This window comes from Eriocheir sinensis, chromosome 37 (assembly GCF_024679095.1).
Source record: "Eriocheir sinensis breed Jianghai 21 chromosome 37, ASM2467909v1, whole genome shotgun sequence".
Classification (NCBI taxonomy): Eukaryota; Metazoa; Arthropoda; class Malacostraca; order Decapoda; family Varunidae; genus Eriocheir; species Eriocheir sinensis.
Window position 1 is genome coordinate 12946369 of NC_066545.1, and position 16784 is coordinate 12963152.

General features: G+C 40.2%; 1 protein-coding gene and 1 long non-coding RNA gene across 3 annotated transcripts; one reads left to right on the forward strand and one right to left on the reverse strand.

Moving 5' to 3' along the window:
- Nucleotides 1–2233: 2233 nt before the first annotated feature.
- LOC127008274 (tyrosine-protein kinase SRK3-like) lies at nucleotides 2234–12259 on the forward strand. Its single transcript, XM_050880066.1, has 9 exons — nucleotides 2234–3719; nucleotides 4284–4440; nucleotides 5565–5663; nucleotides 6199–6322; nucleotides 6450–6750; nucleotides 7268–7518; nucleotides 8464–8617; nucleotides 11292–11423; nucleotides 12035–12259. The coding sequence occupies exons 1-9, from the start codon at nucleotides 3419–3421 to the stop codon at nucleotides 12244–12246; spliced, it is 1731 nt and encodes a 576-aa protein (XP_050736023.1). The 5' UTR covers nucleotides 2234–3418; the 3' UTR covers nucleotides 12247–12259.
- An 837-nt stretch (nucleotides 12260–13096) lies between these two features.
- LOC127008275 (uncharacterized) lies at nucleotides 13097–15822 on the reverse strand. 2 transcript variants are annotated; one of them, XR_007760988.1, is made up of 4 exons: nucleotides 15746–15822; nucleotides 14335–14417; nucleotides 13456–13534; nucleotides 13097–13236 (listed from the first exon to the last, which is right to left on the reverse strand). It is a non-coding gene; the product is annotated as an uncharacterized LOC127008275 (long non-coding RNA). The 2 variants fall into 2 exon arrangements; XR_007760987.1 differs by having other exon boundaries at nucleotides 13456–13570.
- Nucleotides 15823–16784: the final 962 nt, after the last annotated feature.

Here is a 16784-nt window from a genome sequence, read left to right on the forward strand (position 1 = left end):
CTTTTTTTGTTAGTGTTTTCTAGATTCATGGTACAGAAGAAGGGTCAAACTACGAAAAAAGGGTTATAAAACAATCCCTGGAAATGCCCATATCTCCTACGAAAGCTTAGTCAAATGTGTGTGTGCATGGAGGGCGAAATGTTCAAGAATGACTTTTTTTGTTAGTGTTTTCTAGATTCATGGTACAGAAGAAGGGTCAAACTACGAAAAAAGGGTTATAAAACAATCCTGGAAATGCCCATATCTCCTACGAAAGCTTAGTCAAATGTGTGTGTGTGCTTGGAGGGCGAAATGTTCAAGAATATGACTGGACTCGTGCACTAAACGCCCAACTTATATATCGTCACCCTCATAAAATAATTGCCCAAGTCATTTTTCAGCGATTTCCAGGTTTTTGTCTCATCAATTTTTTAACATGTGACTCTCATATTTGTATAGTTGCCTTGGTCATTAAGGGTTTGAGTGTTCTAGAATTGACCTAAATCTTAAGCCGAATGAGATAATGAGAGTTCTTTTCTGATTTCCTGTGAAGTAGAAAATAATGACTTAGGCGGTTTGTTTACGAAAGTGACGATATGGAAGTCTGATGGTGAACCGGTCGGTGTAATTAAGTTAAAGCGTTTTCAGTAGTGCCACCGACAAGTCATACGGAACCATACAAACGCAAACGGACCCAAACATAAGCGTACAGATAATGAGTTAACGAGGATTCTTTGTCGGGATTACGTGGTTAACTTGTGAGCTACGACCCGCGCGTCACCCTCAGCTCAGCGGCTCGGGGAGGTGCCACGAAGGTGCTCCGGATACATGCGAACCGCTCTCCTCCATTCTCCATTTTCTTCTTCGTTTATTCATACGCTAAGAGGCATTGCTAAAGATGTAACTGTAGTTATCAAATGAGGTTCCAGAGGTGACGATATTACTTCCCTCTGGAATTTTTTTGTCCCGCAGTACGTGAAGCAATCGTACATTTGCTTTGAAATAATGAAAAAAGTATAAGATAAATAAAAAGAAGGAGGAGAGAAGCGATATATTTACAGCAATCATTTCACGGGCTAATTATGAAGTGCTCTGGTGGAGATGTATAAGATGAAGAAATATGTATATGATGATCATCTTATATTTACTGGAGCTGTCATTTCACGGGCTAATTATGAACTGCTCTGGAGGAGATGTTTATAATAAAGAAATGTGTATATAATGATTATCTTAAGTTTACAGGAGCTGTCATTTCACGGCTAATTATGAGCTGGTCTGGTGGAGATGTTTATAGTGAGCAAGAATGTGTATATCATCTAAATCAAAGTTACCTACAGGCGGTGCAGTTCTTTCTCCGACGTCTTCATCCTCCCTAGCTCGTTACTCATAAAGGCAACAAAGCTATTCAGGGGCCGGGAAATGAGTCGTGAGGGAAATGCCGAAAATAACTTAATTGCTGTAAGAAAACTGAAGACCATGGTACCATACAGTCTTGACGATTATTTATTTATTGTTTACAGTAAAGGAAGTAGCTCAAGGGCAAAATAAAACAAAAAGGTCCGCTAACACTGTCCTTATAGTGGAAAGTACAGAAGAGTGGTCAAAAGAAATATCAATTTGGGATGGATTCAATCATAGACGTTGGAAAGAGAACGGAGAGGAACGAAAATGTGGATGAACAAAAATGCGAAATCTATGTAATACACTTCGATACCGAGAAGAGCTATCGGAGAGAGAGAGAGAGAGAGAGAGAGAGAGAGAGAGAGAGAGAGAGAGAGAGAGAGAGAGAGAGACTTCCGGTATTTTCTTTCCTCAGGAGATGCAACACCGGAACAGAGATAGTATTATTCTCACCGTGGGAGTGTGCGTGCGTGCGTGGGTAATGGTAGTGCCGGTTTTAGTCTTCTGGGTTATGTTTAGGGGTCCCATAATGCCCCCCCCCCCCTCCCGTCCTTGCATAGAGTAATTTGATGATCTTGGAAGCATCGTATATGTAGCAATCGACTGGCTACTTCTTAAGAGGACCCCCACGCGCTTACTTTTATGTCACTAAGCCTTGTAAACTTTTAAACCAGCCCTGGAAAACTGGTTCACACACACACACACACACACACACACACACACACACACACACACACACACACACACTGTACTTTTGTTCCTCTCTTAACGTTCAAAACCAGTGTATGCAAATCGGTTCCTCTCATCCCATTTTTTTTTCTGAAAAGCTAGGATGATGCATTCACAAATAACCTTTATATACCCTGCTGCGAGATGAAGTCCAGAAAGGGTATAGAAAGTATCATCATAAGAAAATTATTCATATCAGGACCTGCGATACTGTCGCTTTTCTTCTTGAAAAACGATATCGCAGGTCCTTTGCTATACTGTTAATACATTCTTGCAGAATATATAAAAAAAAATATGTGATGAGGGTTTTATCTTGCAACATGATAAAGATAACTTCATTCTCCCCCAAGTATGTACAAATTAAATTATATTCACATGTTTAATATCATCTTACACTGATAGGGCAATTAATGTCAAATTCTCCTTGCAAATATTGTATTGGTAATCAGTTCGCAACGGGGAAGCTTTACCCTTTGTTTACCAACTTTTTACAGTGTTGGTGTTGCCTACCGCAGCAATGTGTGTGTGTAAAGCACTTAATCTAAGACCTTATGTCGATAAAACCACACCTTCAGAAATAAAATAGCCACGGATGACTGACTCCCCAACTTCAAGTTCAGTATGGGGCTGTTCAAGAAGTAGATAATTACGGGCCCGCTTAAGTTCAGCACTCACTGGTCATAGGCTACACAATCAAATTATAGGCTCAAACCTTATCCTACGAGAAATGGGTGAAATATATATTTTTTTCCCCGACGAGCAGGTGTTTGGATATTTGGCACCGAACAATAATGTGTATTTCGCAATCCCGAAATATAAAAAAAAGAAAAAAGAAAAAAAAAAAAAAGAGCCGAGTTCACTATATAGGAAAAGTACCTCGCTGACAGTTCTCCGGGTGGCCGTGTGAGGCGCTGCGCGTTTAGATAATACGATCTATTGACACTGAAAACAGCTAAGTTACCCCTCTGGTGTTAATAGGCATCTAGACGCTCTTCTGCGAACAGGGTGGTCTTAATTTCCAGGGAAAGTTCGAGCGAATAACCTTCCTTTAATGATAGATGTGGCAACTGTAGTGCCATCAGGATCAAGGAGATGGGAGAGATGAAAATATAAAACTGTTGGAATATATTTCATTAGATGCCAGCAAGATTTTGATATTTTCTATTGATTCCTCAGCTTTTGGCAATTGAAGAATACATTTTGCTGGATTCGCACATATATTTGAAAGACGTGATTTTTATATATATAAGAACATGAAGGTCGACATATAATATAAAATCATCTTAGGACTTCACTTGAGCCTCTAGCGATGCTTCTAAGTAATCAAGGGAGTTTTAATTTCGATTTTCCAAAACTTAGGCAGATATGCGCGCCAGAAACATGTGACGAAGCGCTGCAGGACTTTACTCGAACTTCCAACACCATTCCCGAGTCCAACAACAACACGGCATCATCAGGGCGTATAGGAGGAGCATCGAGGCTGTGGTGTCGGAAGTGGTGTTTGGCGGTAAGGTCTCGGCGTGCCAAGCCTCGAGACATGGGCCAACATTGCTGCAGGTTCTGTAGCGGCGAGATGCTGCGCTACTCTCCTCCCTCCTTCCCTCCACCAGGTCCGCCTGTCTTCTGTATTCAGGGGCTGTTGTGTGTGTGTGTGTGTGTGTGTGTGTGTGTGTGTGTGTGTGTGTGTGTGTGTGTGTGTTCGTCCTTTTGAAAACTCTTTACAAAACGTAGGTCTAAAGCCCGTATTTCTAAAACTATCGGCGCCCTAGTTCGCCTATTTGAAAAGCCTCTATTAAAAGTTGCTGGGATTTTTATGGGCTGTTTTGTGCTCCTAGAGATAGGAGCATTGAGACCCGGTTAATCTTCTCTGTGGCCTCGGAAAACAGTCGTAATGGGAGCCCAATACGTTTAAGAATATGGACCTAATTAGTTCTACTTTCTCGGATAATTACTATAACTACACCACCTCTCTCATATGAATAGACCACATTCCTTTATTAAGTAAGTGATCCACGCTTCAACCATGTTAAGTGTAAACAGGACCAAGTTCTTTTTCACCGAAGTTCTCTCAGATAGATATGACTATTGCCAATTTTTTTTGTGGATTCCTTTTCACTGTTCTGTTAAAACGTATTGAAGAAGTTTTATGGACATTTTCTTTCTTTCTTGCACAGACTCTGAGGAGGAGGAGGAGCAGCGGGTGATGGAAAGCGAGATGGCGGTACTGTCGCGAGCCGAAGACTTTGTGGTGGCTTTATACCCTTATCGGGCAGGTGGTGTCAACCAGCTGAGCTTTGAGCAAGGAGACATCATGGAAGTGATCTACAGAAAGTGAGTCGAGAAGTGACAAAAGCGATATGACGTACGGCTTGTCTATGAACTACATCCTATTGATAAATATGGTAATGTCATGAATAGCAATATATACGCCCCTCTACTTAAGAGAAAGATTCACAATCAATGTATCCTACCCAGCATACTGTTCAGAAACTTGGTGCCTCACAAAACGTTTACAGAAAGCTAAGAAGCGCACAAGAAGGAATGGAGAAAAATGCTGGGTATGATATGGAGACAGGAAACGAGCAGCAAAGTTTAGATAACAAAGGTTAAAAGTATTCTAATGACTAGAAACTATTAGTAAGAAATGTTACTGGCACATCATATCATATATGTAAATGATAAAAGATGGACAACTAAAGTAACAGAATGGCAACCCATATTTTGTAAGAAGTAAGGGAAACATATAGGACTAGGTGATGAAATTTGAGACTATCGGAGCAGGACGGAAAACATCAAACAAAGAGAGGAGGAGGATGTCGGGAAAGGTCATGTAGTGTAATAGTACTGACCGACGATAATGATGATGTGGAAGTTGTATGATGATTGAATATGTTGGGGTGGGTGTGGTGGTATGCTGCTACGGGGAGATGCAGCGGTAGTGTGATTATGATGAAGTATTTTTTTTTTTATAACAAGTAGAGAACAAACGTACCCAAGAATTATATAAGTTGGGGCAGACAGAGAACCAGAGGGAGAGGTGAAGTTGGAGCCTTCGCCGGAGCAGGATGAAGCACACTGATATCAGGCACAGATAAAAGGGACACGAACATGATGGTCATTATGATGATGATAATGATGATGACCGCATATTCTCAAACGTCGTCTTAGTACATCTATCATAAAAGGCTCTCATAGTACTTGTAGGGTTCCATGGAGGTTTTTTTATGGCCCTAGTGGTAGTTTGCCATTTTTGGGGGGCAATGGACGGGAAAACACTCCAGCGAATCTGACTAATTTTCTCTATGGCCTTCGAAAACAGTCGTAAAGAGACCCCAAGACTTTTGAACATCCACTACTAATGGCTGTTAATTATGGTGAAGATCTGAAGTGGCCTAATAACGGGTGATGATGTAATGATGTTTATGCCTCTCCCTCTCCTTTCCCTCCTTTCACAGTGACGAGGATTGGTGGCTGGCCAGGCATCCTAACCAGATTCAGGTCGGCTACATCCCCGTGCCCTACGTGGCCCCAGCCTCCTCACTGGAGTCCCGCGAGTATGGGCTATTCCAACTTTGGTTCCTTCTTTTCTGTTCTATAGCAACTCCTCAAACAGAATACTACTGAACCCTTGTGACTTTTCTTCTAATGCTTTAACTGCTCCTCGAAACGGTCTATTCATTCCTCTTTATTGTTCTCTTCGAATGCATACAACTCTTCAATTCGTTGCGAGTATGGGCTATTACATATTTTGTTCCTTCTCCTTTAATCTTCTCTCTAGCAACTCCTCAACCCGATTACTTTTCCATCCTTTGTAATTTCGTGGTGGCTTCTCGAAACGGACTATTCATTCCTTTATTTAATTTTTCTCTTGGAATGGCTGTAACTGCTCAAATAGACAATAGTATCGTTCTCTTGAAATAACAATAATACATCCACCTACATATCTAATGGTAAAGAAGAAATCAACCTAATCATTTAAATGAATCCGATAGTAAACAGCGTACTATATGACTTAGCTAATCATTTATGTTTTATTCACACACACACACACACACACACACACACACACACACACACACACACACACAGGTGGTATCACGGAGAGATATCCCGTGTAGAGGCGGAACAGATCCTTCTATGTCGGATTAACACACTCGGGGCTTTCCTCGTACGCAAGTCTCATCGCGTGAACGGCAACGTCTTCAGCATAAAGGTGAGAGGGAACCCTTGACCTAGCCAGACTCCATGCAGATATCTTGGCATGGGAGGGACTTGATTTTTTTAAAGTTAATAAGGATGGAATAATAATTGCAGCATTATTTTTTTTTTCATGTTCATAGACCCTGAGCTCCAACGGCCTCACGCCCTGCGTCAGGCACCACCCGATAGAACAGACCAGCACTGGCCTCTTTACTTTATCTCGAGGCCGCTTCTTCTCTACGCTTGATGAGTTGGTGGAGTTTTACAAGACTGTGCCTGACCAGAGGCTTCCCCCAAACACTGTAAAGCACCCGTGTGTCAGGCCGCCCCCCACCGTGCAGGACCTCTCGCCAGAAGCCAAAGATCACTGGGAGATTGATCGTCATCAATTGGAATTTGTGCAGATGTTAGGCCACGGCTCGTTCGGCGAAGTGTGGCTCGGTGAGTCCCGGTGGAGAGCTCACACACACACACACACACACACACACAAAGAAAAAACCCTCATTTATCAACAATTTGTTGATTACTATATATAGTATTTTCTCAACAGTTTAACTTTTAGACACACGTACTGATAATACTGACAGTGTGTGTGTGTGTGTGTGTGTGTGTGTGTATTTACCTAGTTGTGAAATACAGGAAAAGAGCCGTACTAGGCTCGTGCTGTCCCGTCTTCATAACGCTTATTATCCAGTTTGGCTTTAAATTCATGAATCGTTTTTGCACACACAGTCTCCTCGTCAAGTCCGTTCCATGTAGTTATGCTTCTGTATGGAAAACTGTATTTCTTGATGTCTCTCCTACAGTCGCTCTTCTTCAATTTCTTACTATTCCCTCTTGTCACACTTCAGTCACGTACCGTCTTCCCTGTTCAATTTCTGCAATCCCTTTTGTATTATTAAGTTTCCATATTAATCACTTGTGTGTGTGTGTGTGTGTCCTCTTTGTCGACCAACAGGCAAGTTAAACAACACAGCAGAGGTGGCCATTAAGATGATGAGGAAAGGCAAGATGAACCCCAACGACTTTATGAGCGAGGCCAAGGTGATGAAGGAGCTGCGTCACCCTAACATCCTGACGCTGTATGCAGTGTGCACGCAGGAGGAACCGCTGCTCATCATCACCGAGTACATGGCTGAAGGCGCGCTACTCGACGTACTAAGAAACCAGCATCTCAACCTGCAGCTGCAGCTTCACGTTGCCACACAGGTGCTCTTGTGTCTATGTGTAATAGATTGAAGAATTGCTGTACACAAGCAATATAATATAGCTGTTTATAACTCCTTATTCCATGTGCTCAGGAACGATCGAACTGTTCCACCTACAGTTGCATACATCGCCTAGCAGAGTAGTGGCAGGACTAGATTAAACTGTTTGTAGATGGAGCCTATAGGCACCTGCAAAACATGGACCTTTATTGACAGCATTTTCATTGCTGCAATGCAAACAATATTCAATATGCATAATCAATATTCAAAGGCAGAATGACTTCTGTGCAGCACACAGTCACTTGATGGCCTTTGTTGCTGATCAAAATTCCAGAGCAACGGCCATCTTTTTAGTGATATACAAAACACATACAATTTCTTTTATTTTCACTGAATGTCTCAAAACCAGAGTGCTAATGTGGTTCAAACAGCATGCCAGAGATAAGATGGTCTGCAAGAAGTGATGACATGTTTGTTCAATAACTCAAGAAAACAAAATAAATATCCAGCAGAAAATAAGAACGAAATATTTTTTTTTTACATTTTGTAGGCCATGTGTGTGTGTGTGTGTGTGTGTGTGTGTGTGTGTGTGTGTGTTACAGTGTGTGTGTGTGTGTGTGTGTGTGTGTGTGTGTGTGTGTGTGTGTGTCTATATATATATATATATATATATATATATATACATATATATATATATATATATATATATATATATATATATATATATATATATATATATATATATATATATATATATATATATATATATATATATATATATATATATATATATATATATATATATATATATATATATATATATATATATATATATATATATATGTTTGTTTGTTTTGTTTTCTCTGAGGACCAGCTGCAGCTACACGTCACCAGGCAGGTAAGGTGCCTTGACTTGTCTGTGTCTGTCTCACTGGTTTACTTGCAGGCAGCAGCAGGCATGGAATACCTGGAGAGCAAAAAACTTATTCATAGAGACCTAGCAGCCCGCAACATCCTGGTGGGTCAGTGTTATGTGTGCAAAGTGGCAGACTTTGGCCTGTCAAAACTCTATGCAGACTTACAAAACGACTCAAAATCAAGTAAGTAAATGTATCCACTGAGTGTGACATCTTGTCTTCTCTCCATTGCATTATTCTCCTTTCTTACTGTATGCTGTGATGTTTTGTATCACACTAATTTTTTTTTTCTTTCTCTGAGGGTGAGAGGAAGCGTGAGTGTTCACCAAGACGAGAAATAGAAATGCAATTAAAAGGAGGGGAAATTGTACCTCTTGTGCAGTGCTAGTTATTACCGTGATCTCGAACCTAACTGGCTCGAATTCCAGTCAGTTTGTGCAGGGGAAAGAGGGGCACACTGAACATGCTTTTAACGTTTTGGGCTGTACACAAAAATTGTGTTGTGGTATCTTTGTCCAATATACATCATTTTAAATTTCAGATATTATACTAATGCTTTGCTGAGTATGAATTTGGTGAGTGAAATAAAACGACAAATAAAAAAAAACTCATTCTGCACCACAAGTGGGGTACACAACATTACTTTGGGGTACATTGATTCATGTTCACTGGTTTCATTCTGAGAAAGGAAACATGAATTTTACACTTTCAAATTTATTCCTTTACAGTGCAACTCATAACAGAACTAGATGAATGACTTTCTTATAAACATAATACAGTAATCCCCCTTCCATCGCAGGGGTTACGTTTCAAACCCACCCGCGATAAGTGAACATCCGTGAAATAGAAATACTCTATTTAAATACACCCTAAGCATGTTTTTATAACTGTTACGGTACTTTTAAAAGCATTTTACTGTCTTTAAACACACTTTTAAAACAATAAAAACAAACCGTACACTGTAGGGAGACACGCGGAATTGAGACAGAAGAAGGCGAACAGCTCTCCCTGCGAGATGCGAAGCAGCGAGATGCTTCTAGAACAAAACAGCCAATCAGCGGCCGAGAAAACAATACCGACGCTCTGATTAGCTGAATCGGTACGTACGGCCATCCTATCGTGACGCGCGAGATTTAAACTCATAAATAATGCTGCGGAATGCCGCGAAACGGCGAAAATATACGTGATATCAAAATTAATAGGTCTTAGAGAGAGAGAGAGAGAGAGAGAGAGAGAGAGAGAGAGAGAGAGAGAGAGAGAGAGAGCGAAATACCGGGACCGCGAAAACTGAACAGCGATATCACGGGGGTTTACTGTATTGACCTTTTTTTTTTTTGTATACAGTGAGTAATGATAATTCTAACATAAGCTAACCATTATGAAGTTATTGACATTAATATTGTTCCAAGTCCACACTAAATTGAATTATAAACTTCACCCTTTTGGTGCCACTGTAGCTAGGGGTTTGAGTAAGCACATTACAATGTCAGCTATCATTACTTCTGACTTGTCCTCACAGTCTGGCTTCTTGAATTTCCCCAGATGTTGCTTTGAGTGACAATAAAAATCAACATTATAATGTTTCTCCATCTTATGTTGTAGTTCCACATATTTGACGAGCATAAAATACCAAAAAGGAATTCACAGATTTCATTAGACAAAGTCATATTCCTCTGGCTGCTTTGCTGTTTAGTTTGAAATAAACACATCACAAAAATCTTTTTTATTACCACTTTGGTTCTTCACGAAGAGAAATATTTCTAACAACTTCATCATCAGAACTACCTTTAGCAATGCCAGTCGTTCTCTTCCTTTTCTTGGACAGCTTTTCTTCCTGTTTTTTTCTAAGCATGTTCCATTTTTCAGTGTGTTCATTTTTAACTTGCAGCCAACAACCTTCCTTTCAGTCTCTCTTGGATGACTGAACTGTTCACAACTACTTCAACAGCCCTTTTCATCAAATTTCCATCAGCTTTAATTCTATCAATTTTAGTCTTGTAGCTCCATTTTATTTTCTGAAATATAAATATCATTCAAATCAATAATACATGTTCATGAGGAAATATATACATAACTACACCACTGCAGTAGTTATAATATCTTAGTGCATAAACTAAATAGAAACAAACCATAGATCTGGGGTGAACAATGAACAAATACGATACGATGAATCATGTTTACAGCTTTCCTTCTTGAATGGTATGAAGTGCCCAATTTGCTTCTATTTTAAATAACATATCATTAAACCATGATACAGGCATTAAAAAAAAAAAAAAAAAAAAAAATCAAACTAGCCATGTTTGATCACAATATAATACAACATTACTCATTTTCAAAGCCTATTAAAATTCACTTTGAATCCAAGACAACAAGAATGTCTGTTACTCACCTTAGAAAAATTACTTTGAAGGTCAAATTTCAAGGAACAGTCTGACAACACACCCTCTTCTCGAAATTGCTGCTGTATTGCTGGTGACAATGGATGTGTTTCAATACGAGACATAACAGCTGTGATAAAAATTTAGCCTTATATGTCCAACAGTTCAATATGATGCTGCTTTCAAAGTGCTCACTCTCCCCTGTTAGTTGTGCATCCATAATTAAAAAAGCTGTCAAAGAATATTTTGGTTTTATGGGTGTTGGCACTTGGCTATTTTATTGCAAATCTGAGGCTGAGTTGTATAATTTGACTGAATCTAAGTAGTGCTGTTGCTTCTATGTGGCAAAACCATTAAATAATGCATGCTGGTGACTCATACCAACATGTACAAACTTTTATTTAATTATTTCAGAAATAATTAAAAAATACAGCATAAAATGTTAATGTGAAGTAGCAGTAACATTTTGTTTACCACAGAAAGTCGGGTGCCCATAAAGTGGACTGCACCAGAATCTTTGTTGCACCAGAAGTACAGCAGCAAGTCAGACGTTTGGTCTTTTGGTGTGATGGTGACTGAAATTATGACCCACGGGGCTGTGCCCTACCCAGGTGAGTGACTCTCTCTCTCTCTCTCTCTCTCCCCTTCTTCTGGAAGTGCCTGATGTCTCCATGTTCCTCTCTTTACAAGCTGCCAAACACCATTCAGAGGATGTACATACAGTGAATCCTCACTTTTACAAACCTCGATATAATGAATTTTGGCTTTAACAAACATTTTGAACCAGTCCGATATATGCAAGAATTTGCCAAGCAAGTTTGGTAAGTGCAGAGTTCAGTGTGGCGGGCTGGCAGAACATGTACACACGTCTGTTGGCAGCAGTGGAAACAAAGCCGACCAAGTGGTTCAGATCTAGTAATTTTAGCTTTGTCCACTCGACTGTAAATACCTCAACTCATCCTTTCATGCCTCACTTTTCATCACAGAAATGATCGAAAATAGCAAACTTTCAGCTTGTATAACAAAGTTTGTTATATGCAAAAAGTTTTAATCTCTTTGATATAATGGAATTTTGGATATAACATCACCCACTTCCTTTCAATTGGTTTGTTAAAGCGAGGGTTTACTGCATAGCAAATTTTATATCTACAGACAAAAATAGCATAATGTGTACCTCACACCTGTATTTCCTGCTCCTTCTACTCCTTCTAATCCTCCTCAGGGTACACCAACCAGCAGGTTTTTGAGGCTATCACCGCAGGGTATCGGATGCCCCATCCCCCAGAGTGTCCGCTACAACTGTATGAACTCATTCTACAGTGCTGGCACAGTGAACCCCTCAGACGACCCACCTTCTACTTCCTTCATGACTATCTCCAAAACTTTGATGTGCAGTCTGAGAATAGCTACTGTGGGGGTGCACATATCTTTTGAAGTTCTCACCTTCTAATTTTACTATATGTACAGAACCCTCACCCATCGTAGCTGCACTGCGCCCACTGCAGACCACAGGTGAAGTCCACATTGTAAAAACCCTTTGTTTCTACAGTGTCCATCTAGTAATGAGGCAACTATATAATTCCTGTTCCCCAGTTTCCCTTGAAAACGCTATTTCCAAATGGTGCCTCTGTCTCCCTGTGGGTCAACTTCTGGCTCGGCTAGGGCATTTGGCCGTAGACTCTCATACACATATTTTCAGGCCATAATGCTTGCTCTCCCGTATACCATTTCACACCATCTTGCTCTCATACATTCTCCTCTCAAATGCCTCATTCATTCTTCTCCCATGTTCACATTAGGGCTGTACTGATGTATCAGTTTAGCTGACATGGCAGAGGTATCAGCTTACTTCTTAAGTATCTGTACCAGTCATTTTTTTGGGTCAATAATACCATACATGATTTTTTTGTTTGTTTAGCAGAACCTTATCAATTTCCATCACAATACACCATTGTGGTAGATCTTATAATTAATGTAACACCGGTAGGCTTTCTTCAAGGGCCTGGTGGTCGGCCCAAGCCCATCAGGGCGCCGGCAACTTTTCATAGTGGTGCCAGTTATGCTTGGATCATGCTGCTCCCCGGAACTCATTCTTGATTCACTTGGACAGTTTCTTATAGAGTCCGGGTTGATGGATGGTCTTCAGGACAGCATGTGGGCAGTCTTAGGCCACTCGGTGGTGACTGAAAAATCCCAGGTGGTAGCGTGGGGATTCGAACTGATGCTGTCCATGGTGCGGTGAATGTAGGGCCCACACGCTAATCACTCAGCCACCGCCTACCCTATATCAAGTGATTGGCTATCAGAGGAGCAAGAAGACTCTGTTTCATAACGTGGATCAGCAGAGTCTTCATTTGGGCTGTCTTCTCTCTTTTCTGTTGAACTAGGATGACCATAAAAGCTTGCAACATTTATATTCTCCATCTGTGAAACAAAGAGGCAATAATATATAAACAAGCTGCTAGGTATGAAAAGTTCAGGTATGTAAAGAGATGCACAGAATATTGACATTTAAAGTATGTCCACCGGTGGGTCATATCGCAGTAATGTCATATATTCCTTTTGGTTTGCGATACGACCCACCGGTGGGCAAACCATATGGCATGGCCAATACGTTCAGGGGTACCACCAAACAACACTCACCTCCACTCGCTCCACTGGGTTGAGCCGCACTGAAGTGTGGGCAAAGTGTTTGGATCGCAGTACTGGAGAGTTCGCCACACTGCCAGCCGCAGGCAACGTGTTAAGACACATTAAGCTTGAATAAAATAACTGTGTACATTTTCTTAGATTCTTAATTAATCCAGGCTCACATTTCTGCCCTTGTTATGATTTAAGAGCTTAAGCAATGGGGCATAAGTAGCATCTAAGAACATGTTTCTTTTCCACCTTAAAAATACATTAGGGAGTTGTGTTGTTCCAAATGAGATAAATAAATGTGTGATTTTACTGCATTTTCTTTATCAATTCCTTGCTTTAACTTTTCTTATCAAACAAAAAGCAGAAGCAAAATCTAACTCCACCTGGAACTTTTCTCAAATGTTTCATCAACTATAGGATATGTATCATGAATGTTTACAGACTGATCAAATTATACTGGCAAAGTGAAATCATAGCAAAAAACATTCAATCTCTCTCTCTCTCTCTCTAAACAAGAACACAAAAAAATTATAATACACAGGTAAAGGTAATGTTGGGAGCAGACACTATAGCTGCGCGTGGTTGTGGTGCTCATCTCCGTCACATTGGCCCTTTGAGCCTGTGGCGGGACAGAACCCATTAACCCGACACAGGGCCAGTGCAACATCCGGGTTACCACAGTTTACCTTCCCCAGGTTTCCCCAGGCACCCATTTATCGACCATGCCGAAAGGGAGGATGAACATGATTAGGCTGCACACTGATTGCCTAAACTGTAATTCCAACCCGGCACAGCAAATTCATGGCTAGGCATGCCAACCACTACTCCTCAGAGGCTTTAACTAATACATAACTACAAATAAATAATAATAGGTTACTGTACCTCAGAGGAGAATAGTAGTAGAGCACCATGACCATTCCAAACATCATGCCAGGTCTGCCGGCTGATGAAGTGACCCGCACGACCTGATGAGGATAGAGAGGTTATTAATCCGCTCTTATGTTGATGAATTATTCTAAAAGTTGGAGGAATATGGAGAGAGGATTGTTTACTCGATCTCTTTCCTTATCAGCCTTTTAAAGAAGAAAAGGTTAAGATTCGTTTTAGGTCCGTGCCAGTATATCATTACCTACCTTATGAAACCTCAGTATCTCTTCATATATCTTTTCTACAAACCTTCAACAGTCATGGAAACGCTTTGAAAATCCAATTCAAGGATTTTTTTTTACTCTTGAAAATAGGGGATAATGTTTACGAAAGCGCGTCGCCTCCTCTGCTGGCCGCGGCGACGCTGCAGCGGGTGTTGCGAGAAATACCTCCTCGCTGAAATAAGTCACATATACATGAGGGGGGTCGAGGGGGGCGCAGCCCTCCCGTTAGTAGGTCGTAAAGTTCGGTTGGAGTAGTTTAAATATGCTCCCCGACCCTAAGCCCTCTGCGGGCCATTTTGCGGCTGCGGTGGCTGCAGCGTCGCCGCGGCCAGCAGAGGAGGCGACGCGCTTTCGTAAACATCCCCTATTTTCAAAAGTAAAAAAAAAGTCCTTGAATTGGATTTTCAAAGCGTTTCCATGACTGTTGAAGGTTTGTAGAAAAGATATATGAAGAGATACTGAGGTTTCATAAAGTAGATTAATGAGATACTGGCACGGACCTAATACGAATCTTTACCAAAGAAAAAAGAAAAGAGGAAAAGAAAGAAAAAGAGAAAGAAGAAAATAAGCAAAAAATAAAAGCAAGAAAGATGTGAAAAAAAGAAAATATTTATGCTAGATTTCTTAAAGGTCATATTAGTACATACTTATTGCGTGGCTAGTTTGGCTTTTAAACTCCATTTTTGGGGTGAAATTAGATAGAAATGTTGAAGTTTCACAGTTAACATTATTACGAACTCAGTTATAAAGTGATAAAAATAACCAACAAAACCAACCAATAGCCACACCTTGAAAACAGATAAAAAAGCCAAATTATTGTTGCTCAAGGGCTAAAAAAGGACATATCAGCCAAATTATTGTTGCTCAAGGGCTAAAAAAAAAGTATATCAGCCAAATCATTGTTGTTCAAGGGCTAAAAAAAAAAGCATATATCACCCAAATTATAGTCGCTCAAAGGATAAAAAAGTATAATGATAAAAAACAAGCCCGCTAAATACTGCCCCTATAAGTTTGGAAGAGTGGCCGTTTAAGAACATTGACCTTATTTCATAGTATTTAAGACACTTTCCCCGATATTTCCACTGTTTCCTCATCCTGCCACGTTTATTTTACTATTCTGTCAAGTAGTTTTAATCCCTTACCTTCTCAAAACACTTAAATTCGGCTTAAATAACACGGCGCCATGACCACACTCACTCGCCTGTCAATGGTAGACTCGGTTGTTTGCGAGAAATAACTCCTCACAGAAATAACTCGCTTTGCTGTCCATCACGCATGCGCACTGGGGAATACACAGTCGGAATACATATAAATTTGCCTGGTTTTGTTCTAGTTTGTCCACTTTTGACCTTTGTGTTGGTTTATAATACTCGTAAGAAAACAACAGGTCAGACCAACAGGCCAAACAAGCAAAAACTGAGTGAATATCAACGTGGGGCAATTCTCTCTAAAGTCTTCCCTATTCGTTTGTTATAAAGCCTTCCCTTGATTAAAAGTATTTCTCTGATGTATGTGCCATGTATTGAAGCCGAAAGCGGTGAGTAAAATATAGAAAAATTAAGCAAGTTGAATATCTCTATACGAGCTATTTTGCAGCTGCGAGCTAATTCCTACAACACCGTAGATCTGCCTTTGTGACGGATCTCCTTTACGTTTTCTTTTCTGTTTGTTTTCAGTCTTCTGTTCTTTAGCTGTTCTGTGTCTGCTTATTTTGTGTGACCCTCGAATATTCTTGTTTCTTTCAGTCCAGTGTTCATGGGATATTATTTTTTTCTGTTAGGTGAATAACGAAGTATCGCCAACGCAGTGTCGATACCGCTGCTTCACTGCTTCACTAATTAATATCATTGCTGCAAAAATTTGAATTGAGGAAAATGGAGTTGATTGCCATCCCTACCACCGAGCAATAGGAAAAGGCACGTATATATAAAGTAAGCATCTTAGACGCTATACTGACCCACACGAGTTATTTCTGAAGGCAAAATAAATAAATAAATAAATAAATAAAAATAAATAAATAAATAAAATAAAAATAAATAAAATGCCTTTTTTTTTTTAGTTCATGGTACAGATCGAAACCTTGTCTGACTATCACCAGGGTCAAAAAACTACCCCTGGAAATGCCCACAACTCTCACGAAAGCCTTGTCAAATACATGTAGGCAACTCGGGCGACAAAATG

Coding starts and splice junctions, on each gene's coding strand:
- LOC127008274 (XM_050880066.1), top strand. CDS start 3,419: ATGCTTCTAAGTAATCAAGGGAGTTTTAATTTCGATTTTCCAAAACTT. Junction 4,441..5,564: donor ATGGAAGTGATCTACAGAAA/GTGAGTCGAGAA, acceptor CTCCTTTCACAG/TGACGAGGATTGGTGGCTGG. Junction 6,751..7,267: donor GTTCGGCGAAGTGTGGCTCG/GTGAGTCCCGGT, acceptor GTCGACCAACAG/GCAAGTTAAACAACACAGCA.